Genomic DNA, 18,348 nt, shown 5'->3' with positions numbered 1-18,348 from the left:
GTCCATCTGAGGCTGGAGTCCCAGAATAGGGATCAATTCTCTCATCTAATTGGGGTTCCTTGGCACAGGCATTTGGGAAGCACTGGCCTCAGACCCTCAGTTAGGCCCAGGGAGCAACACCTGACTATGACCTAATGTCCCCCATTTGATTCATCTCCCACCTACCTTAACAAGGGTAAGACCCTGGGGAGTCAAAGGTGATAAAAGGTGGCATCACCCTGCAGGGGTCTCCTAGAGATTTAGAATTAAGATTAGAGTATGGCTGCCCCCTCTCCTCATTCGGGACCCTTGTGTAGTGTACGGCCTGTACAACCATCTGCGGCATCCCTTCTCATAGGTCTCCTAGGCCAGCCTGCCATCCAGCTAGCACAATCACTGTCTCTTTGGAAACCCTCACAGTGGACATCCAGGCTGTGCTTGTACACCTCTGGAGATGAGTAGCTCATTTCCTGCAAAGGCAGGACCTTACAGCAGCTCTCCTATGAGAAGTAGGCCGAGCCCTCAGTTTCTCTCAAGCTGCTCTCCATTCCAGGATCCCTGTCTGCTTCTGAGGCTACACAGAACAAGCCTCTTCTTTCCCAGAGCAGTCCCAGAGACTTGAGGCCGCACGCTCCATACAACCCCCCATCCCCAAACATGCATGCATGCCCACGCGTGATCACGTGCATACATGTGCACACACATGCAGCCTGAGCATGAATGCTTCTGACAACCCCTGGTCAGTTCACCTCTGCTTCCAGGATAGGCCTCAGCCCTACACACAGCCCTGCAGCTGGGGCATAAACAGAGGGAGCATCTCCCTATTTGGGCTGCCGACCTTCTGTTAGTAGGACCTTGCTGGTTCCCCTTTGGGTCTTCTCTGTCCGTCAGCAGGCACACACTCCTGGGTTGCTCACAGCCACCTCTGGGGAGTGGCCGAAGCCCAGGGATACTCGTTTGCTTTCCTGCAGGTGTGTATCCTGGCTCCATCACCTCCCACAACGGGCTCGCATCAGGCATCCTGCCCCCCATGCACGATGTCCCTTCCAGGCACCACGCGCTGGATGCCACCACCAGTTCCCACCTCCATCTGTCCCCTCTACCCACGGCCGAGAGCACCAGGGATGGGTACGTACAACAAGCCAGTCCTCTGGGACAGTAAGCAGGCACCTGGATGGGAGGCAGATGAGGGCAGGCATCCTGCACACGCTATGATTGTTACTGATAATGAGAATAATGAGCATTTATGCAGCGCTTACTGTGTACTGCACTCTGTACCAAACACCTTCTGTGCATAGTTTCACTGGCACCTCACAGCCACCCATCAGGTCAATGGTATCGGCACCTGGACTTCTGGATGCTTCACCTCCTACCTTCCTCCTGCCCCGTGAGGGCACCCAGGGAAGGCACTGTGCTGCCCACCCTCACCCCCCAACCCCCATTTTCTGGATTCCTATACTAAGCCTCCTTGGCAGCCTCACTCTGGGTTGTCTTAGGCCCATGCCATGTGTTTGGTGAGCAGACGGCCTGCTGCCCACTCCAGAGGTGTTCATCTGGCCCTCACCCCTGCTTCTGGCCATTGCAGCTGGGGTCGCTGCCCCGACTACTGGGGCTGTCCAGGGGCTGGTACTGCAGCATCACTGCGAGGAGCGGCCTCTTCCTCTATTCAATGTGGTTCCCATTGTGGCCACTTAATTGGCTGGAAATGGTAAATGTGCTAATTGCTGGCCCCTGGTGTGGCCAAAATCTGTTTTCCTTGTAGATGGGCAGAGGAAGGTCACATGGCCCCACCGCCTGCCCTCCCTGCCACTTTCACTTACCGCTAGCAGGACTTGATCAGACTTGTCCCCCGAGGCCTGGCCTAAGGACCTTCCTCCTCCCCTGCCCTTCCTCCCCACGCCCCATGGCCTTGGCATCGGCCTGCCTGTGCCTGGGGCCAGCCTGGCTTCATCACCAGATTTGTTATTCAGGGCTCCTAACTCGGCTCCTTCTGCTACTCACTCAGCCATTCACTCAGCACCCAGTTCTCGAGCCCCTGGTGTGGGCAAGCCCTGGGCCCAGAGCTGGAGCCACCAGTGACCGCAGCCCTCGAGAAGCTCACCATGAGGAGGGGAGATAGACCCACAGGGACTGACCATGCGGGCCGGATGCTCTGAGGAAAGGAGCTGGAGTGGCTGTGGCAACCCAGAGGAGAACCCAGTGCAGTGGAAGACAGTGTCAGGGAAGGCTTCCTGGAAGTGGTGCTAGGCCAGGCCTCCAAAGTGAGATAGCAGTTGACTGAGTGGAGAGATTGGGAGAAGGAGCAGCGAGAGTGTAGACGTGGTGAGAGCTTGGTGGTTCTGGGAAACAGGCCCCTTCATGTGGGGTGACGAGCTCAGGAGGGAGGTCGCCAGGGCCAGATCACATGGCCTGTGGTGGGACTGTATCCGAAGGGTGCTGAGCAGCGATGTGGTCAGTGTGGGAAGGACAGTGTGGCTGTGGCGTGGGGCTGGTGGCCAGGGGCAGCATCACATGTGGGTGGATGGCGGCCTGAGCCAGGGCTGGTGGGTGGGGAGGAGGACCACCAGGAGGCGTTAGTGCCGTGGCATTAGCAGGCCTCGGGGAAACTCTTCCGGGTGGGGAGAGGAGGAGGCCCTGCGTAGGCAGAAGTGTCATTCATGGAGCAGAGAAAGACTGTGGTGAGTGGGTGGAGAGCCACGAAGAGGCAGCCTGGGGGGCTGCAAAAGGGGACCAGAGAACCAGGCCTCCTTACCCTCAGTTTCCTCCTCTGTAGATTGGGTATTAAAGTATCCTCCTCTAGGATGGTGATGAGAAGCAGCCATGCCTGGCATTGTACGTGTCATCTGGTGCAGGTTCCATAGACACTAAGTCCCTGGACCCCTTCCACCCCCACCCCCCACCCGCCGGCTCAGGCCACCTGCTCACCCACCAGCCAGCCCAAAAATATCTCTAAGCAAACTAAAATAAACCACAGAGACCTTTCCCCGCTCAGGCCTGTGCACTCTGCTCCGCCTCATTCATCACCTGCCTGCCGCCTGCATAAGTGCCCGTCAAGAATTCCTGCAGCGAGAGGCAGAGTGATGACAAGACCAGGATGGCCCAGCCTGCCGTCCACCCGCCCATGCTTGGGAGTGAGGGCTCGAGTCACCCCCACCGGCCAGGCGCCCGGGCTCCTTTGGCTGGGCTGAGGGAGAGGAGGGCCCTCCAGCCTGACACCAGGCCCGGGCCCAGCTTGAATGGGTTTCTTTTTTCAGCCCCTGAGAAGAGGAGCAAGTTGGAGGGAAAGGCCTTCAGCCTCCCCTTCCTGCCAAAGTCAACAGGGAAGGCCACTCGCGGCTCCCCGGTGGTTTGCTGGGACGTTTAAATAGCTTGACAGAATTATCTGATTCACTCGAAAATATGCTAAGAGGGCCTGACTTCATGACCAAATTTATTTACCCTGGCTCAGAGAAGACGCCGAAAGGGCGTTTTTTTTTTTTTCCCCAGCCCCATACGAGGTCTGAAGCCCTCAGTCTGCCAAGCCAGTGAGGTTTTATATTAATTTTTATAGGTTCCAATTGAAGCAAAAATATTTGATTTAGGAATCATTTGCATGACTCAGAAGAGGAGCTCCAGATGATCTTTTTTCCTTTTAAAAGAGTTCAGGTAGAGCGGCGTAACCTCAGCCTCATGTCTGCTGCAGAGAGAGTCGTGTTCTGTTTAATTTCACTGGCTGTGAAGGTGGCAAATGTGAATTTATGGCAGGTTTGAGACAGGAAAAACAAACGTTGAGAATGCATGTCTTCCCCCCACACACACACCCCTTAGATCTGGTTCTCCTTAATTCTGCAATGCTGTTAATCTCTGGGTTTTGTAGCTGAGCGATTAAGAAACCCGTTTGTTAGTATTTATCAGCTGTTTGCCGTGTGCCAGGCCCAGTGCTGAGTACGGAGCGCCGGAGAGGTGGGGACCTGGCCGGTGGGGGGCTCCCAGGGGAGGGGACCGATGATGTCAGGGAGGAGCCGGGTGTGGGTGCCGGGAGGGGGTGGGCGTAAGGCAGGTGGGCAGCACGCGGCAGGCCTACAGGAGGACCATCCGCCTTTCTGGCCGTGCTGCAGCCAAGCCTCAGCTGGAGAACTGGCCGTGAGGACACCCACCTTATGCTCAGCCCTCTACAGCCAATAGACGCAGCGGTAAACCTTGTCCCGCCTACAGGTCCCGTGAGAGAAACCTAAAAATATTAACAGTGATGCTAATGAGAAGTCCCAGAGCCTTGGTGTGGATTCTGTTCATTACCTTGAGGCCAAGGGGGTACCTCCCATGTGTTAGATGTCAGGCTGGGGACCCGGGATCCAGCATAGAGCCCCACCCCTCCTGCCTTCTGCCTCCCCACAGAGGCGGGGGTCCAGATATTGAATAAAGGCTGCACAGCAGGGGGGGCGGAGACCAAGGGATGCCCAGGCTGGAGGGAGCAGAAGGGAGTCCTAGCAGAGCCACAGACATGGAGCCCACCAGTCTCTCCCCAAATCTTTCTCTGTTTCAAGATAGTCTTGCTTCCCTCAGAGAAAGGCACTGATCTGTCCCCTTAACACATGGTGTTTCAGAGGGTAAGCAAGGGTCATAGTCCTGGCCTGAAGCAATCACTTGTAGCTGTGACACTGAACTTGTGGGGTGTGTTCACGCGGACAGTCCAACAGATCCACAAAGGCCAGCAAGAGGATGGACGCGCTGAGCTCCCCCCGCCTCTCTGGTGTGCATGTGTGCTCTACAGGCCGTGAGCCTTCAGCCCGGCCCCCAGAGCCCCCAGACCCCCAGGGCCCCCGGGGCCAGGCTGGTTCCTGTGAGCAGACCCCAGAGGCTGAGGTGGCAGCACGAGGAAGGAACCTGGTCTGCATTGACATGCAGTCCAGTTAGACGACCTGCAAGGGCTCAGCTGAGTTCAGGGTAACTGCACAGCTCTCAGCTGCTGCGGCCTCAGTCCAGAACATGGGCTTCCAGAGAGCACAGGCTCAGGCCTGCACCCTCTCAGCCTCTGTATGAAGGGAGGTGGTGAGCCCCCCATCAGAGGAGGTATGCAAGTCCAGGGATGGAGACAGAAGGTCCCTGAAAGCACACTGTGCAGGGGAAGGAAGCCCAACTTAGACCTCAGAACGTGATGCTAGTTTTCCTTCCCTACATCTTTATAATGATGTTGATGATCCATGGAGTGGCTAAGAATCTGACCTTAGGCATTGGGTTCTTTGACTACTTTGATTTACTTAATTGTACCCTCATCCTAACCTGTGAGGCCAGGACTGCTGGGTGAGGCCCCTCTCTGAACCTTGGCGTTTTGAGACAGACCTGTGATCTGTGAAGTGAGGCAGAGGCTTCACAGGTGGTGACTGGTGGTGCCATGGGCCGTTCTGCTGAGGGGCTGCCAGGGCATCGGTGCTCCCATTCCTGGGCCAGAGCAGCGAGTGCAGGGGGCGGCAGGAGCCAGCGGGGGTGGCTGGTACTTTACCTGGGTCAGAAGAGGTCCCGTGTGCCAGCGGGAGAACACGGCAACCCCGGGCGCAGAGCGAGGCTCAGAGACATGAAGCATCTTTGTCCAAAGTCGTGCAGCCAGTGAGAGCAGATGGGGTTTAAACACAGTTCTGTTGACTTGAAGGTCCAGCTGATAACCAGTCCTCAATACCACATAGAAGTTCTTTACTGATTTCTTTGGCCTCTCAAGCTCAGAGGACATTCAGATTTCATTCCAGTTTGAACACAATCAGAAGTAAAAGCATCCTCTTCTAACTGCGTTGTCTTAAGTAAGAGCAGCTCAGGTAGTGAGCGCAGCGTCACTGGAGGGAAGCAAGCAACCAGCCACCGTGCCTCTGGCCCCCACAGGCCCCAGGGCCTATCCTACTGATGACTGTCTCTGTTCTCTCCAGGTTGGGGCCCGGCCTCCTGTCACCCATGGTCAGCCCACTGAAGGGGCTCGGGCCACCACCACTGCCACCGTCCTCTCAGAGCCATTCCCCCGGGGGCCAGCCCTTCCCCACACTCCCCGGCAAGCCACCCTACCCGCCCTTCCAGAGCCCGCCCCCCGCACCTCTGCCCAGTCCACAAGGTGAGCTCAGGGCGGGGGCGGGGTGGTGCCCTCCACACATACCCGCCTACTCCTGCTGGGGTGCCCAGAGCAGAGGGAGGTGGGTGGGGACTCGGAATCGCCAGGGAGCACTGAGCCAGGAGCCAGGTGACCCAGCACGCCTAGTGGGGGAGGGCACTTCCCGGGGGAGATTCCGTGCGGGGTGTGGAAGGGCCCTCCCAGCAGAGGGAACAGCGCTGGCAGCTGGCGGGGGCGCCTGGAGGAAGGCGAGCCAGCAGCACCTCCGGGGGGACGGGCCCCCCGCCGTCCCTACCTCGAGCAGCACGTCGGCCACGAATGCCTGCAGGCAGGTGGGCCGCGTGAGGCCTCTTCCCTGCGCCGCCCAGTGCCAGGCAGAGCCGGGGAAGGGGCCCAGGGTCCCCCCCCCCACGTTGACGCGGCCCGGCCGCCCCTCCTGCAGGGCACCAGGGCACCTTCCACTCCGTCCAGAACCGCTTCCCCTATGGCGACTGCTACCGGACAGCTGAGCCGGCGGCGGGTGGGGACGGCCTGGCCGGGGAGGCCCACGGGTTCAACCCCCTGCGGCCCAACGGCTACCACAGCCTCGGTGTGCCTCTACCTGCCACAGGTAAGCCCCAACTGCATGCCGCCCTTCCCTGACCCCCTGCCGAGGCCCACCCCTACCCCCGGAGCCTTGGGACAGCCGGGGAGGTGGAGGCCTCCCTGCTTCACAGGAGGGGAAATGAGGCTCACCGAGGTCCCGGGCCCCCACAAAACTGGGATTTGCATCCTGCCTGCCTCATTGTCACATGGCCGATATGTGCCCGCCCTCTGGTGGGTCCCGAACACAGAGAAGAATCCGACTGGGAGCTTGTCAGTTGATGTTTCCCTTTAAATATTTATTGAGCACCTACTGTGTGCCAGGCTCGGCTGCAGACGCTGGGGCCACAGCAGGGAAAGCGACAGAGCTTACCTCTGTCTACAGATCCGGGAACCGGGGCCAGAGTGGTCAGACTGGGAAAGGACGGAGCCTGTGGGTCGTGCCTGTTCTTGGGCCATGTCTGTGTCCCCCAAGGGTCCCCGGTGAAGCCCCCACTGCGAGGGAGGCGGCCAGTGGAGCGGAGGGTGGCCCACAGCCCGGGGTGGGATCGGGCTTGGAGCAGCAGGCGGTGCCCGTCGGAGTAGGGGTGCCACATGGGTGCAGCCAGACCCTGGACCCTCGGCGAGCTCCTAAGCCAAGCCCCCCACCTCCCACATCAGCCTCCAGGCCTGCGTCCAGCTAGGGCCAAAGGGCCTGGGCAGCATGGGGGCCACAGACAGAGGGGAGCCTGACCCTGTCCCAGAGGCCTCTGGGGTGGCCATGGCAGCGTGTGCTGCGGGGGTAGAGGGCTGGGGACGTAGGGACAGTGACAAGGCCATTGACAGGCACACCAAAACCTGCATGTCTGTCCACCTGTGGATCCGTGTGTTCTGTTCACACACGGCTGTCCCATCTTTCTTCACACCCTGCAGTATACGTCTGTGTGTGCCTGTGCACGGAATAGGGCCAGCACAGGTGGGATCCAAGCAGGGAGAGCCCCCGTATTTGAGGAGCTCACAGGGCACATGTGCCCAGGTCTGCCCACGTGTGTGTGCATCACGCCTGTGCGATGTTCATGCCCCATCAGTGTGCACCCACATGTTCCCTGTTCCCTATTCCCATCTGTACACACATTGTGCTACCCTGAACCCATCCCCCGACCCCCGTCTGTGTGCACAGACTGTGTTCAAGCACTGCATAAGGACATCTGTGGATGGACACATGTCACATACATGTGTCACAGGCAGATGGGGACCCAATCCCAGGGTGTGTGTGGGTGTGTGTGCCCCATGTTTGCACACATACGGGTTGGTGTGTGCTGAGGCACTGGCCACCGTTCCCAGCACTGCCAGGTCTCACGCCCTCATCCTCCCTCTGCTCTGTCCAGCCCATGGCAGGACTTCTTGGTGGACCAGCAGAAATAACTAACTCCGAGGGGCCAGAGTCAGCTTCCCTGCCTGTGCACCCCTTCTCCCCTGCTACCTGCTATCCCAGGTGGATCTGGGTTCGAATCCCAGTTATCCCACCGATGAGCAGGTGACCTTGGACAAGTGTCTTGGCCTGTGTGAGCCGGTCTTCTCAGCTGTAAAATGGGGTGATGACTCCTGCTTCTCGGAATTGCTGAGAAGCTTACGTGAGAGGCTTCAAGAGCCCTGAGAGCCCAGGGAGTGCTGCTCTGTTTGGGGTTTCCTGTGTGTGGTCAGGTGAAGGAATGTGAAGGGGTGGGCAGGGGCTGGGTTCCCTCTGCCCCCACGAGGAGGAACCGTGCTCACCCACCCCTCGCTTCCCCACACTCTGCCCTGCCATCCGGCCCTGGCTGACAGGCTGCCCCGAGCCCTCCAGCTGTCTCCCACTGCCCTGGGGCCCTTGTGAGGGCCTGGCGCGTCTCCCCACTGCCAGCCCCCCTGTCTGAGAGCAGGGGCTCAGAGCGGCCCTGCTGACCAGCGACCCTGGGCAGGAGGCTGCGGCCGGGGGGCTGGGAAAAGATGATGAAGCCTAGCCCCTGCGTCCTGCAGCCAGGACCTTGTTCCCCACTGTACCCACAGGCTACGAGGCCCTGGCCGATGCCCCGTGCCCCACGGCGCTGCCACCACAGCCATCCGAAGACATTGCGTCCAGTGGCCCCGAGGACTGCAGCTTCTTCCCCAACGGGGCCTTTGACCACTGCCTGAGTCACATCCCGTCCATCTACACGGACACCTGAAGGAAGGCCTGCCGGCACCTGCCCGCCCTGCACCACAGACACTACCTTGCCCACTAGCCACCCGTTCCCACTCTCCGTGCACCCAGCCTGAGCAACCAGGCCAAAGCTCCCCACAAACTCAGGGCACCAGGTCTGCAGCGGCTGCCCTGTGCTGGCCGGGAAGGATCGCCCAAGCCCGAGCTGGGTGCTCTGAGGTGCCTGCAGGATCCGTGACCTGCGACATTCTCTTGACTGTGTTTTCCTTTCCTCGCCCCAATGGTTTTGAAATCACAGACCTCGTGTATATAACATGTACAGAACTTGTTTTCCATTCCCCTTCCAGTTTTATATTTTGGGTTTTACAAGAAAAACATTAAAAACTGGAAACAAGACGGGGGCCTGGTTCCGCCTATGAGTCAGCGTCGAGGCCGAGACCAGCAGCTCAGTGGAGGGGTGTGTCATGGAGCCGGGGGTGGGGGGTGGGGGAGGGCTGGGAGGCCTGCACCACGTGCCGGTCCCAGGGCCACACCTCAATGCAGGTGAGCAGACCAAGGCTAGGTCTCAAATTGGGACCCAGATCACCTGGCCTAGACTTGCTGTCTGCACTGACTTCTCAGCTGGTGGAAGAACACGCTTCCATCCGGCGCTGGCTTCGGGTCAACAGGGAAGGCCGTGGGAGGGAGGCAGGCCTTCCAGACACAGGAGCCCAAGCGGCCTCCTGATGGCGGGGCCCAGGCTCTGAGGGCATCCCTGGGACGCACATCCCCACCCCACAGCCCAGGCAGGCTGGGAGAGGGGGAGGAAGCCAGTTCTGAAGGTGTGGAGCCCCACTGGGGGTTCCATCCTGCCCTGCCTGTCTCCCTCCCCATCACCCAGGCCTGTGCCGATGGCCTGGACAGGGTCCCACATCTCACTGTGTCACCCTGAAGGTCACTGGGTAAAAAGTCCTCCAGGAAAACTTCTGCCTCAGCTCTGCTGCAGAAAAATGAAGCAAGGGAAGTCTTTTTACTGCAAACCTGCTGTGTGCTGCACCCTCCTCCTCGGGCCGCTCTGTGGAGGAGCTTCCTGCCCCTGTTTAGGACAGGTGGAGCCGTCAGGATTCAAACCCAGCTCAAAGGAACACCTCTTTGTCCCACATGGCTTGGGGCGGGTAGGCAAGGCAAGATGGAAAGATCCAGTCGATCCCTTCTCTCTTTTTTTTTTAAAGATTTATTTATTTATTTTGGATACAGAGAGTGGGGTGGGGGAGGGGCAGAGCAAGACTCTCCAGCAGGTTCTACACCGAGCGCAGAGCCTAACACGGGGCTCAACCCCACGACCCCGAGATCACAACCTGAGCTGAAACCAAGAGCAAGACGCTTAACCAACCACACCACCAGGCACCCCTATTCCTTCTTTATGGAGAAGAAAACAGGTTCAGAGAAGCCTCCAGCCAAGTGATGGAAGAACCAAGACTGCCACTTGTGTAGGTGTCCCATCTGTCCCTTCAAGGGGAAGCCGTGAGTGCTGCTCTGTGTCCAGGGCTGACCTGCAGGGCCTGTGTTGGGGCTCCCTGCCCTCTGGCCCCAGCCACTGAGGAGCCCAGTGTGGGAGGAAGGGGCAGAGCAAGAGCTCTCTGTGGGTGGGCGCTGTCCTCACTCAAGACCCCGGCTCCAGCCACATGGCCGTCCACACTGCAGGTCACGGCAGCGGCCCCCCTCCCCTGTCTTCAGGCACAGGCTGGGGACTGGAAGTGCTCCCACCCTTAGGAAAGTCAGGGCACTGTACCATCCCTTGTTTGCCTGCCACCAGGACCCACCCGACAGTTTCCCCATGTTACAGATGCTGAGATTGCAGGGCCCGGAAGGGAAGTCACCTGCCCACATGGCACAGCCGGCAGGTGGCAGGACAGGGACTCAAACCTGAGGGTCGGGCTACAGAGCACGCACTGTCACTGGCTGTGCTTCCAGCCTTGGAGGACTGGGGGCAACCGGGCTCCCACCTCCTGCTCCCCGAGCAGGCCCAGGCCAGGCCCCCGGCGGGGACATTGTGGCCTGATGTCGCACCGCACGTGGGCATCTGGGATGAGGACCCGGGGCTCCTGACGGCCAGGCGCCCCAGCCCCCTAGTCCCATCCTCCCCCAGCTTTCTGGAACTAATTAGGTCAGAGGCGCAGGGGAATCGGTACTGCCCATCCCTGTAAGCACGTCATCCACTCCAGATAAGCAGAGTTAAGCTGCACAATGAGCACATATTTCTGTTAATGAAGGGCTGAGCCTCGAGCAGGACACACAGGGAGCTGCCAGTTGGATCCCATTTACTTTCTGAGCGAGGGAGACGGGAGGGCAAAGCCGAAGAGAAACAAAGGAGGAAGAAAAGACGAACAAGTGAGCGGGAGACGAAGGCGAAGGCGGCACCGTGGGGACTCAGTCCCAGAGGCTTCGTCCTGCCCCTGAGCTGTGACCGTGACTCTCCCGTCCCTGCGCGCGAGGTCTTCCCGCCCGCACGCCCCAGGCCCCAGCCCAGTGCAGTGGGCACAGCAGAGGGCGGCCCGGCAGGACCCGCCGAGACACTGGGCCCAGCTCCCTTCCCGGCCACTCTTGCGTCGTCCCTGGTGTGGAAAACCCTGAGAACCGCGGCCCCTCCCGAGCCCTGGCCACGTGCTGGGAGCGTGCTGCCGTCGCACGGCGGGGTGGTGACCAGCCACCCTCGCACAGGCCTTCGGGTCAGGGGCCCGGTCAGCATCTCTTACCTGGGGAGGCCCTGGGGTGTGGACCTTGTGTGGGGCCCTGCAGGGTCTCTAGGGCAGGGGCCTCAGTCTGCCAAGAACCCCCCCCCCCCAGCGAGGGGGACCGAGGGGACAGGCCTATGCCCGGGGCTGCTGGTGACCGCACAGTCCCTCCAGCCCAGCCCTTCCGGGCGGCCCCTGCAGCCCTGCCCTTTGTCCAGCTCGGGCGGAGACTGGCCCACCTCCCACCCTGCCTTGTGCCTCTCTGTCGGGGCCCTCTGTCTCCTGTCCCCTGTCCCCCTGTCCTTCTTTCATCTCTTCCTGGCCCTCTGTCTCCCATCTTCTGTCCCTTGTCCTCCATCCCCCTGTATTCCATCCCCCTTTCCCCTGTCCTCTGTCCCCCTGTCCCCCTATCCTCCATCCCCCTTTCCCCTGTCCTCTGTCCCCCTGTCCCCTGTCCTTTCATTTCTTCTTGGCCCTCTGTCTCCTGTCCTCCATCCCCCTGTCCCCCATCTTCCATTGTTCCCTGGCCCTGTCTGCTTTCCCTCACTGCCCTCCTGGCCCCCCAGCAGTCCTCTGCCCCTCCACCCACCCCCTCTGTCTCCCTGTCTCTGCAGAGCCCTTTGTTCCCCCATTTCTCTCCTTCCCCTCTTCCTCACTCCTTGTGTCTCATTTTTTCCTCATGTCTTTCCCTCAGTCTCTTTAAACTGCGGGTCTCTCCTCTGTGCCCTGTTCTCCTTGCCTCAACCCCTCTTCGCTGACTCCCTCACTGCATAGGGCCCTAGTGACGGGGGGTGGAGAGGAGACCATAACGGGGATCCCAGAGGGGTGACGGTGGGACTGGGCCTTGGGGCAGGGGCCTGTGGCTACTCGACTCCACCCTCAGCCACCTGCCAGGGTCTCTGGGGAGAGTGGGTACCCTTCATGGGCACGGGGAGTCCCCATCCCTGGATCGGCCTGGACTCCCTCTGACTCCAGATTCTCTGGTACTGCTGGCCCCTGGGGTCCCCCAGGATCCAGACCATGAGAACAAGAGGCCCACGGAGACCACGGGCTCCGCCACCCTGCCTCCAGGGATGGAGAAACCCCGGGGACATGGAGAGTGGGGCACCAGGCAAGGGGAAGCCAGGGGTGCCAGGCCCACATTATCCCCCAGGACCCCCTGCCCCCAGTGTTGTGCAGGGAGCTGGAACCTCAGGAAGCAGGTCTGCTCCCCCCCTCAGTGCTGACTGCCCAGCACCCCCGCCCCCCCACACACGCAGCGGGCGCCCGGGGCCTGAGAGCCGGGGTGTGGGAAGCAGGGCCCGTCGCCGGGCAGATCAGGGCCACGGCAGGAGATGCTCGGCTCCCGCCCGTCCTGCCCTCCCTTTCCAGAAGAGAAGACCCGTCCCGGGAGTGGGACGCAGCCAAGCCTCCGAAGCAGGTCAGTGACCGCGGTGGCCGGGCCTCAGGGTCCCAGCGGGCACTCTGCCCGCCACATCCCGTCAGTGCCCCGAGCACCTGCGTGTCCCCTGCCCACGGCTCTAATAGAACCACGCGTCAGGCCCCCACCAGGCACATGTGACCAGCCCATCCTGCGTCCGCGGCCGAGGGCAGAGCTGGCATTCTGGAGCAGGGCTGTGGCCACAGCCCCGGGCACCACCCCTCCCCGCCCCCGCGGAGCGCCCCTTCTCCGCCGTCCACAGGGAACCGTAAGGCTTTTACGAGTCCCAGTTTATGTACTCGCCTGGCATCAGGCCTGCCCGGGGCTTAGAGGTTCCTAAGCGATGGTGTCTCTGGAGGGAAACGCAGACGGGACGTGAACCAGGAAGGAAAGGCTGCCACAGCGGAGCCAAAACGCTTTGGTTTGTTTCCAGGGGCCCCCGGGCCTCGGTGCCCCAGACCCTGCAGAAGGCCCGTCAAGGGGCCGGTGAGGAGTCGGGCCTCCAAGGAGCCGCTGACTGGGCCTCCCCACCAAGGAGCTGTGCCCTGTGTCTGCAGGACGGTGGGGCTCCTGGGCTCCCACAAGGCCAGGAGCATGGGCCACGGTGTTGGGTTTGGTCGGAGCAAGGGGAGGCAGCCAGGTTTCAGTGGGGACATTGGGTTGTGGAGGGGATGGACACAGGCTTTGCCTCCCGTTGAAAATGTTGGAGCCGGAATACAGGCCCACTGTACCGTTCTCTGGGGCTGCTTGTAGGATTCTCTGTACTTTATGGTACGTTTGACATTTTCCAAAAAAAAAGACTGACCTAGGCCCAGAGTGGCCAGACTGGGATTACCTTGCTCACCTGGCAGCCTCGTTGGGTATAAAAGAGGCAGATTCAGACACAGCCCTGGAGGAGGGTCTGGGGCTTCACCATTACTGTGGGACTGTTGGGTCAGAGCAGGAGCCACGCTGGAGACCTTGTGTCCCCAGGACCCAGCACAGGGCCTGACACACCGTTGGCTCTTCAGATGATCCTGCCAGTGACAGATAAATGTCCGTGCAGAACAAGGGCCAGGACACCTCACACCTGAGGGTGGTGCAGGTGCTGGAGGTATGCCTCAGAGTACAGGAGACTCGGGGGGACTTGGAGCATGATCCCACAGCTCTGCAGAGTGCCCTGGAGACAGGATGCTGACTATAGTGGGAGACCCCCAGGCAGGCTGGGGCCCCAGAGGGTGGGGTTGGAGGCAAATCTCAGATTTCTAAATGTAGAAACCATCTAAAGCAGAATGGACTGCTCTGGGGATGAAGTGAGCTCCCCGTCCCAAGGTGTATGCAAGCAAAGGTGGGCAGGCAGCCATGAACCGTCCTGTCCCTGGGTCAAGGGCCGGACTGCACAACTTTCAGAGGCTTCTCAGGCCCAACCTGAGACGGCAGCTGTCTCCTGCCTGCCCAGTCGGTAGCGGGGGCCGCCACCCCAGCATCATGCCTGAGGCTGGCTTTGGGGCAGTGTGTGTCCAGGTGATCAACTGCGCAGCCGCAGGGAAGGCAGGGGGCTGAGGCTGGGGTTACCGCCTAAATATTTTCCCAGAGGTTCGCGGGGGGCTGACCTGACATTCGGGCAGCCCGGGCGGGCGGGAATGCTGCTCTCGTGTTTCCCTCCACTAGGAGCCCGCGGGTGAAGACACCACACCTTGTCTGGAGGCTGCGACGAGAGAGCCGTGCTGGCCCGGGGCTGCGAGCTGGGGCCGCGAGTTCCGCCGGCCTTGGAATCTGGAAGGCGACCAGGCCACAGGCGGGACAGCACCTCGCCAGCATCTCCCCTCCCAGATGGGGAAACCGAGGCTCAAAAGTTCAGACTGGCCCCCCGGGGGGGAGCACAGAGGGATGGTGGGGATTTACGGGAGAAGAGGTTAGGTCGCAGAGAGGGGCAGGCCGTAGCCGGGACAGCTCCGTCGCCCCGTGGGCCAGATGCGCGGCCGACAGCCGACCGTCCTCTCCCCCCTGGAGCACACTTGGCATCACCCGCGAGTTTCCACCTCCTCACACGGACCCCACCTCTGAGCAGCGGGGTGGCTCTCCGAGGGAAGGCAGGGCTCCTGCGCGTGGAAGTGTCCCCACGGGGCTCGGGTGCACGCAGGGAGGGCGGGACACTGGCCCAGAGGCCCCACTAATGCCCCCCTGATGTTGGGCGGGGCGCTCTTGAACCTTCCCGGCCCTGCAGGCCACGGCCTGCCATCAGCCCCGGTTTGCAGATGAGAAGGCTGATGGCCCAGGAGGTGAAGTAAACCACCCAGCCAGGCTCCGGGCTCCTGTCCTCCTGCCTGCGAAGCCCCCGCCCCTGGCCAACCTCTGCGGCCCCGCACTTTGCAATCCCCAACGTGCTGGGGCGCCTTGTGATGCGTTCCCGGGATTGGGAGTTCATCCCAGTGACCACCTGGGGGACCAAGGGCTGGGGGGTAACCAGAGACCTGCTTCGTGAGGGGCTGTTCTGATTGACTGGGGACATGTGGCAACTTGGTGGTGGTGTTTCCACCCACGTTTGGCACTTTGCCCTCACATCAGATTTCCTCTATGTCAGTCTCGCCTCTACCATCAGGCAGTGAGCAACCTGAGGTGGCACTGGGAGGGGGGACTAGAGCCTGAGCCCCCAGAAAAGCAGTCCAGGGGTTTCTCCTGCCAGGAAGCAAAGAAGGAGTGGAGGACAGCCCCAGAGTGCATGCACTGAGTCCTGCACGAGGCCGTCTGCCAGGCCAAGCAAGGCGTTGCGTGTTGTGCCACCGTCTCCACGGAGCCTGGCTTTGCTAGGTGGTTCCACCCCAAAGAGGCCTGGAATATGACGGGCACACGCCACTCTTTTTACTGATGGAGAAACTGAGGTTCAGGAAACTTGTGGCTCTCAAAAGATGGGGAGGGCGGGATCCCTGGGTGGCGCAGCGGTTTGGAGCCTGCCTTTGGCCCAGGGTGCGATCCTGGAGATCCGGGATCGAATCCCACGTCAGGCTCCCGGTGCATGGAGCCTGCTTCTCCCTCTGCCTGTGTCTCTGCCTCTCTCTCTCTCACTGTGTGCCTATCATGAATAAATAAAAATTAAAAAAAAAAAAAAAAAAGATTGGGAGGGCTAGGATGTTGGCAGCAGGGGCTCTGGTGTCTCCTGAAACGTTCTAAATGGGGCTGGAGGCAGGTCACCTTATTGAGTCTGGGTTTCTATTCTGCGAGGTGGGATGACAGCCCTCCCCCAGCCTGCAGATTAGATGGGGCTACACTATCACATAGTAGGTGCTCAAGAAATAGAGCCATGTTGCCTCCATTTGAGGACTGCCTATTAGATGCCCCAAGTAGTCTGTCCAAAACTCTAAACCAACCTTCATGTTGCAAGTGGGGACACTGAGACCCAGAAGGATGTTCTGATTGACTAGGGACATGTGGCAATTTGGCGGTGGATCTGATCTCAGGATTCCCAAGACTCACATACCCCCAGGCTGTCTTGGGCAGGGGCCTCCCTGGTCAGAAGACCCTGGCCTGTCTACTCTGGGTTTGTGACTTTGACTCAAATCCTGGCTCTACAGCCTTGGACAAGCTGTCTCTGGGCCTCCACGCCCTCACCTGAGAAATGGGAAACCACGCTCACACATAAGGTATATACTGAGGAGCAGGTAAGAAACCAGATGCAGCCCCAGCACTGGGCGACCGTGGAGAGCCACGGTGTTGGGGGAGGGGAGGCAGCCACCACCTATCAATACAGCAGTTGAGTAATTCATTATACCTTACTTTGTTCTAAAAAGAATTTGAGGCTGCTCCAAGAATTCTTATATCTGCCTGATGAGATAGGTTTCTGGAAATGTGTTTCAGGGCCCAGCACCCAGAAGTGTCCCCAACATGACCTCCCTTCTCATAGCTTGCAAATTTCTGCCTTCTCCCTCACCTTAATTTAATGTTCTCTTGAAACAGACTTTCTTTTTGATGGCTATTGGACATATACCCAGGGATGGGCACTGCTCTTAACATCTCCCTGCATAGGTTGATAATTTGGGAGAGAAAACTCTGCCATTGCAGGAACAAATAGAACGTGACCCTGCCAACTGATAGGCCTGACTGTCTTAAAAGCAAAGCCATGGCTCAGCGATTTGGCGCCTGCCTTTGGCCCAGGGCGTGATCCTGGAGTCCCGGGATCAAGTCCCACGTTGGGCTCCCGGCGTGGCGCCTGCTTCTCCCTCTGCCTGTGTCTCTGCCTCTCTCTCTCTCTCTCTCTCTCTCTATCATGAATAAATAAATAAATAAATAAATAAATAAATAAATAAATAAATAGAATCTTTAAAAAAAAAAAAAAGCAAAGCCATCACTCGAGGGTCAAGACATCCTCTATGGTCCATGCCCCAATGTCCAGGACTTGCTCATTACGCATTACGGTAGTTTATTATTCCTGTGTTCCAGCCACCTGACATATGTTAACTCATTCTATCTTGAAACAATCTAGAGAGAAGGAAAGAGGAAATCTAGGCTCAGAGCACCAGAGAAGTCTACTGGACCCTGAGGTCCCACCTCTTTTTTACTAGAACATACTGAATCTCTGAATCCTACCTCCTCCAAACTAACCTTCATTATTTTGTTCAGTTCTATAGCTACCACCAGCAGAGTAGAGTGATTCCTCAACAATCCACTTTGATGGACTTGATCCTATAGATGGATCAAATGGAACCTGGTCAGAGGTTCTAGCCAGGGTTATTAGGTGAAAAAATCCATCAAATCAAGGGGTGTGTAAGGGCTCAGGATGGGCTCCTAGGGTCACAGGCTCAAAGCCAGGAGACAGAGAGGAGGGGTGCCCACCAGGTCACTCAGCAAGTGGGGGAGGGGCAGAAGCTGGACTCACAGGTCTCCAGACACATTGCCAGGGCTCTAGGACTCCCACAGCCCCACCAAGCTGGTCAACCTTTCCATCACCATTTTCTTGGGGTGTCTGAGCTCCCAGTGACAGGGAGTTAGTTGATCAAGGTCAACTTCCTCCCACACAACAAAGCATCAGTATGTCACACAGCATGGATGCCAACTGGTTGGCTGGCCACTGCCACATAGCTGTTGCCCTCGGACACCCCCCGCCAGGTGATGACCCCAAGTCTCAAGGCTGAAGCCTGTCCAGTGGGTCTATCTGTCAATAAGATCTGGAGTTTCACCCAGGCCATCTCAGAAAGGCCAATTCCCATTTCACAGATAGGGAAAGGGAGCTGCCTCTGAGTGTAGAACCCAGGCCAGGACACTTCTGTCACAAGTCCTTTTCCTGAAGAGATCCAGCTCAGAGAGACTTTAAACTCAGCTGTTTCTCATTTTCCTCTTGAGTCCTTGGCCCATGCTGATCAATTCATCAAACTGTCTCCACGTCTTCTCTGAGCTGGGCACAGGAAAGTGAGATTCCTCAGTCTGGTCCTAGCCTTGGACGGCCTCACAG

The 18,348-nt window shown here is 59.2% G+C and overlaps 1 protein-coding gene and 1 long non-coding RNA gene across 3 annotated transcripts in view; one reads left to right on the top strand and one right to left on the bottom strand.

Annotated features, from left to right (window-relative positions):
• GLIS1 (GLIS family zinc finger 1) overlaps window positions 1–9,185 on the top strand; it is a 224,352-nt gene extending 215,167 nt beyond the window's left edge. For both annotated transcript variants that reach the window (XM_077891830.1, XM_077891829.1), the window contains 4 exons: window positions 951–1,107; window positions 5,874–6,052; window positions 6,492–6,659; window positions 8,657–9,185. In XM_077891830.1, coding sequence (XP_077747956.1) covers window positions 951–1,107; window positions 5,874–6,052; window positions 6,492–6,659; window positions 8,657–8,814 — 662 coding nt within the window. In that variant the 3' untranslated portion in view covers window positions 8,815–9,185. The remainder of the gene's footprint in view (window positions 1–950; window positions 1,108–5,873; window positions 6,053–6,491; window positions 6,660–8,656) is intronic.
• A 6,581-nt stretch (window positions 9,186–15,766) lies between these two features.
• On the bottom strand, window positions 15,767–17,863 carry LOC144305040 (uncharacterized). Its single transcript, XR_013372065.1, has 3 exons — window positions 17,776–17,863; window positions 17,502–17,582; window positions 15,767–15,975 (listed from the first exon to the last, which is right to left on the bottom strand). It is a non-coding gene; the product is annotated as an uncharacterized LOC144305040 (long non-coding RNA).
• Window positions 17,864–18,348: the final 485 nt, after the last annotated feature.

Source organism: Canis aureus, chromosome 3, assembly GCF_053574225.1.
Source record: "Canis aureus isolate CA01 chromosome 3, VMU_Caureus_v.1.0, whole genome shotgun sequence".
NCBI lineage: Eukaryota > Metazoa > Chordata > Mammalia > Carnivora > Canidae > Canis > Canis aureus.
This window is presented reverse-complemented; position numbering and strand designations above follow the sequence as displayed.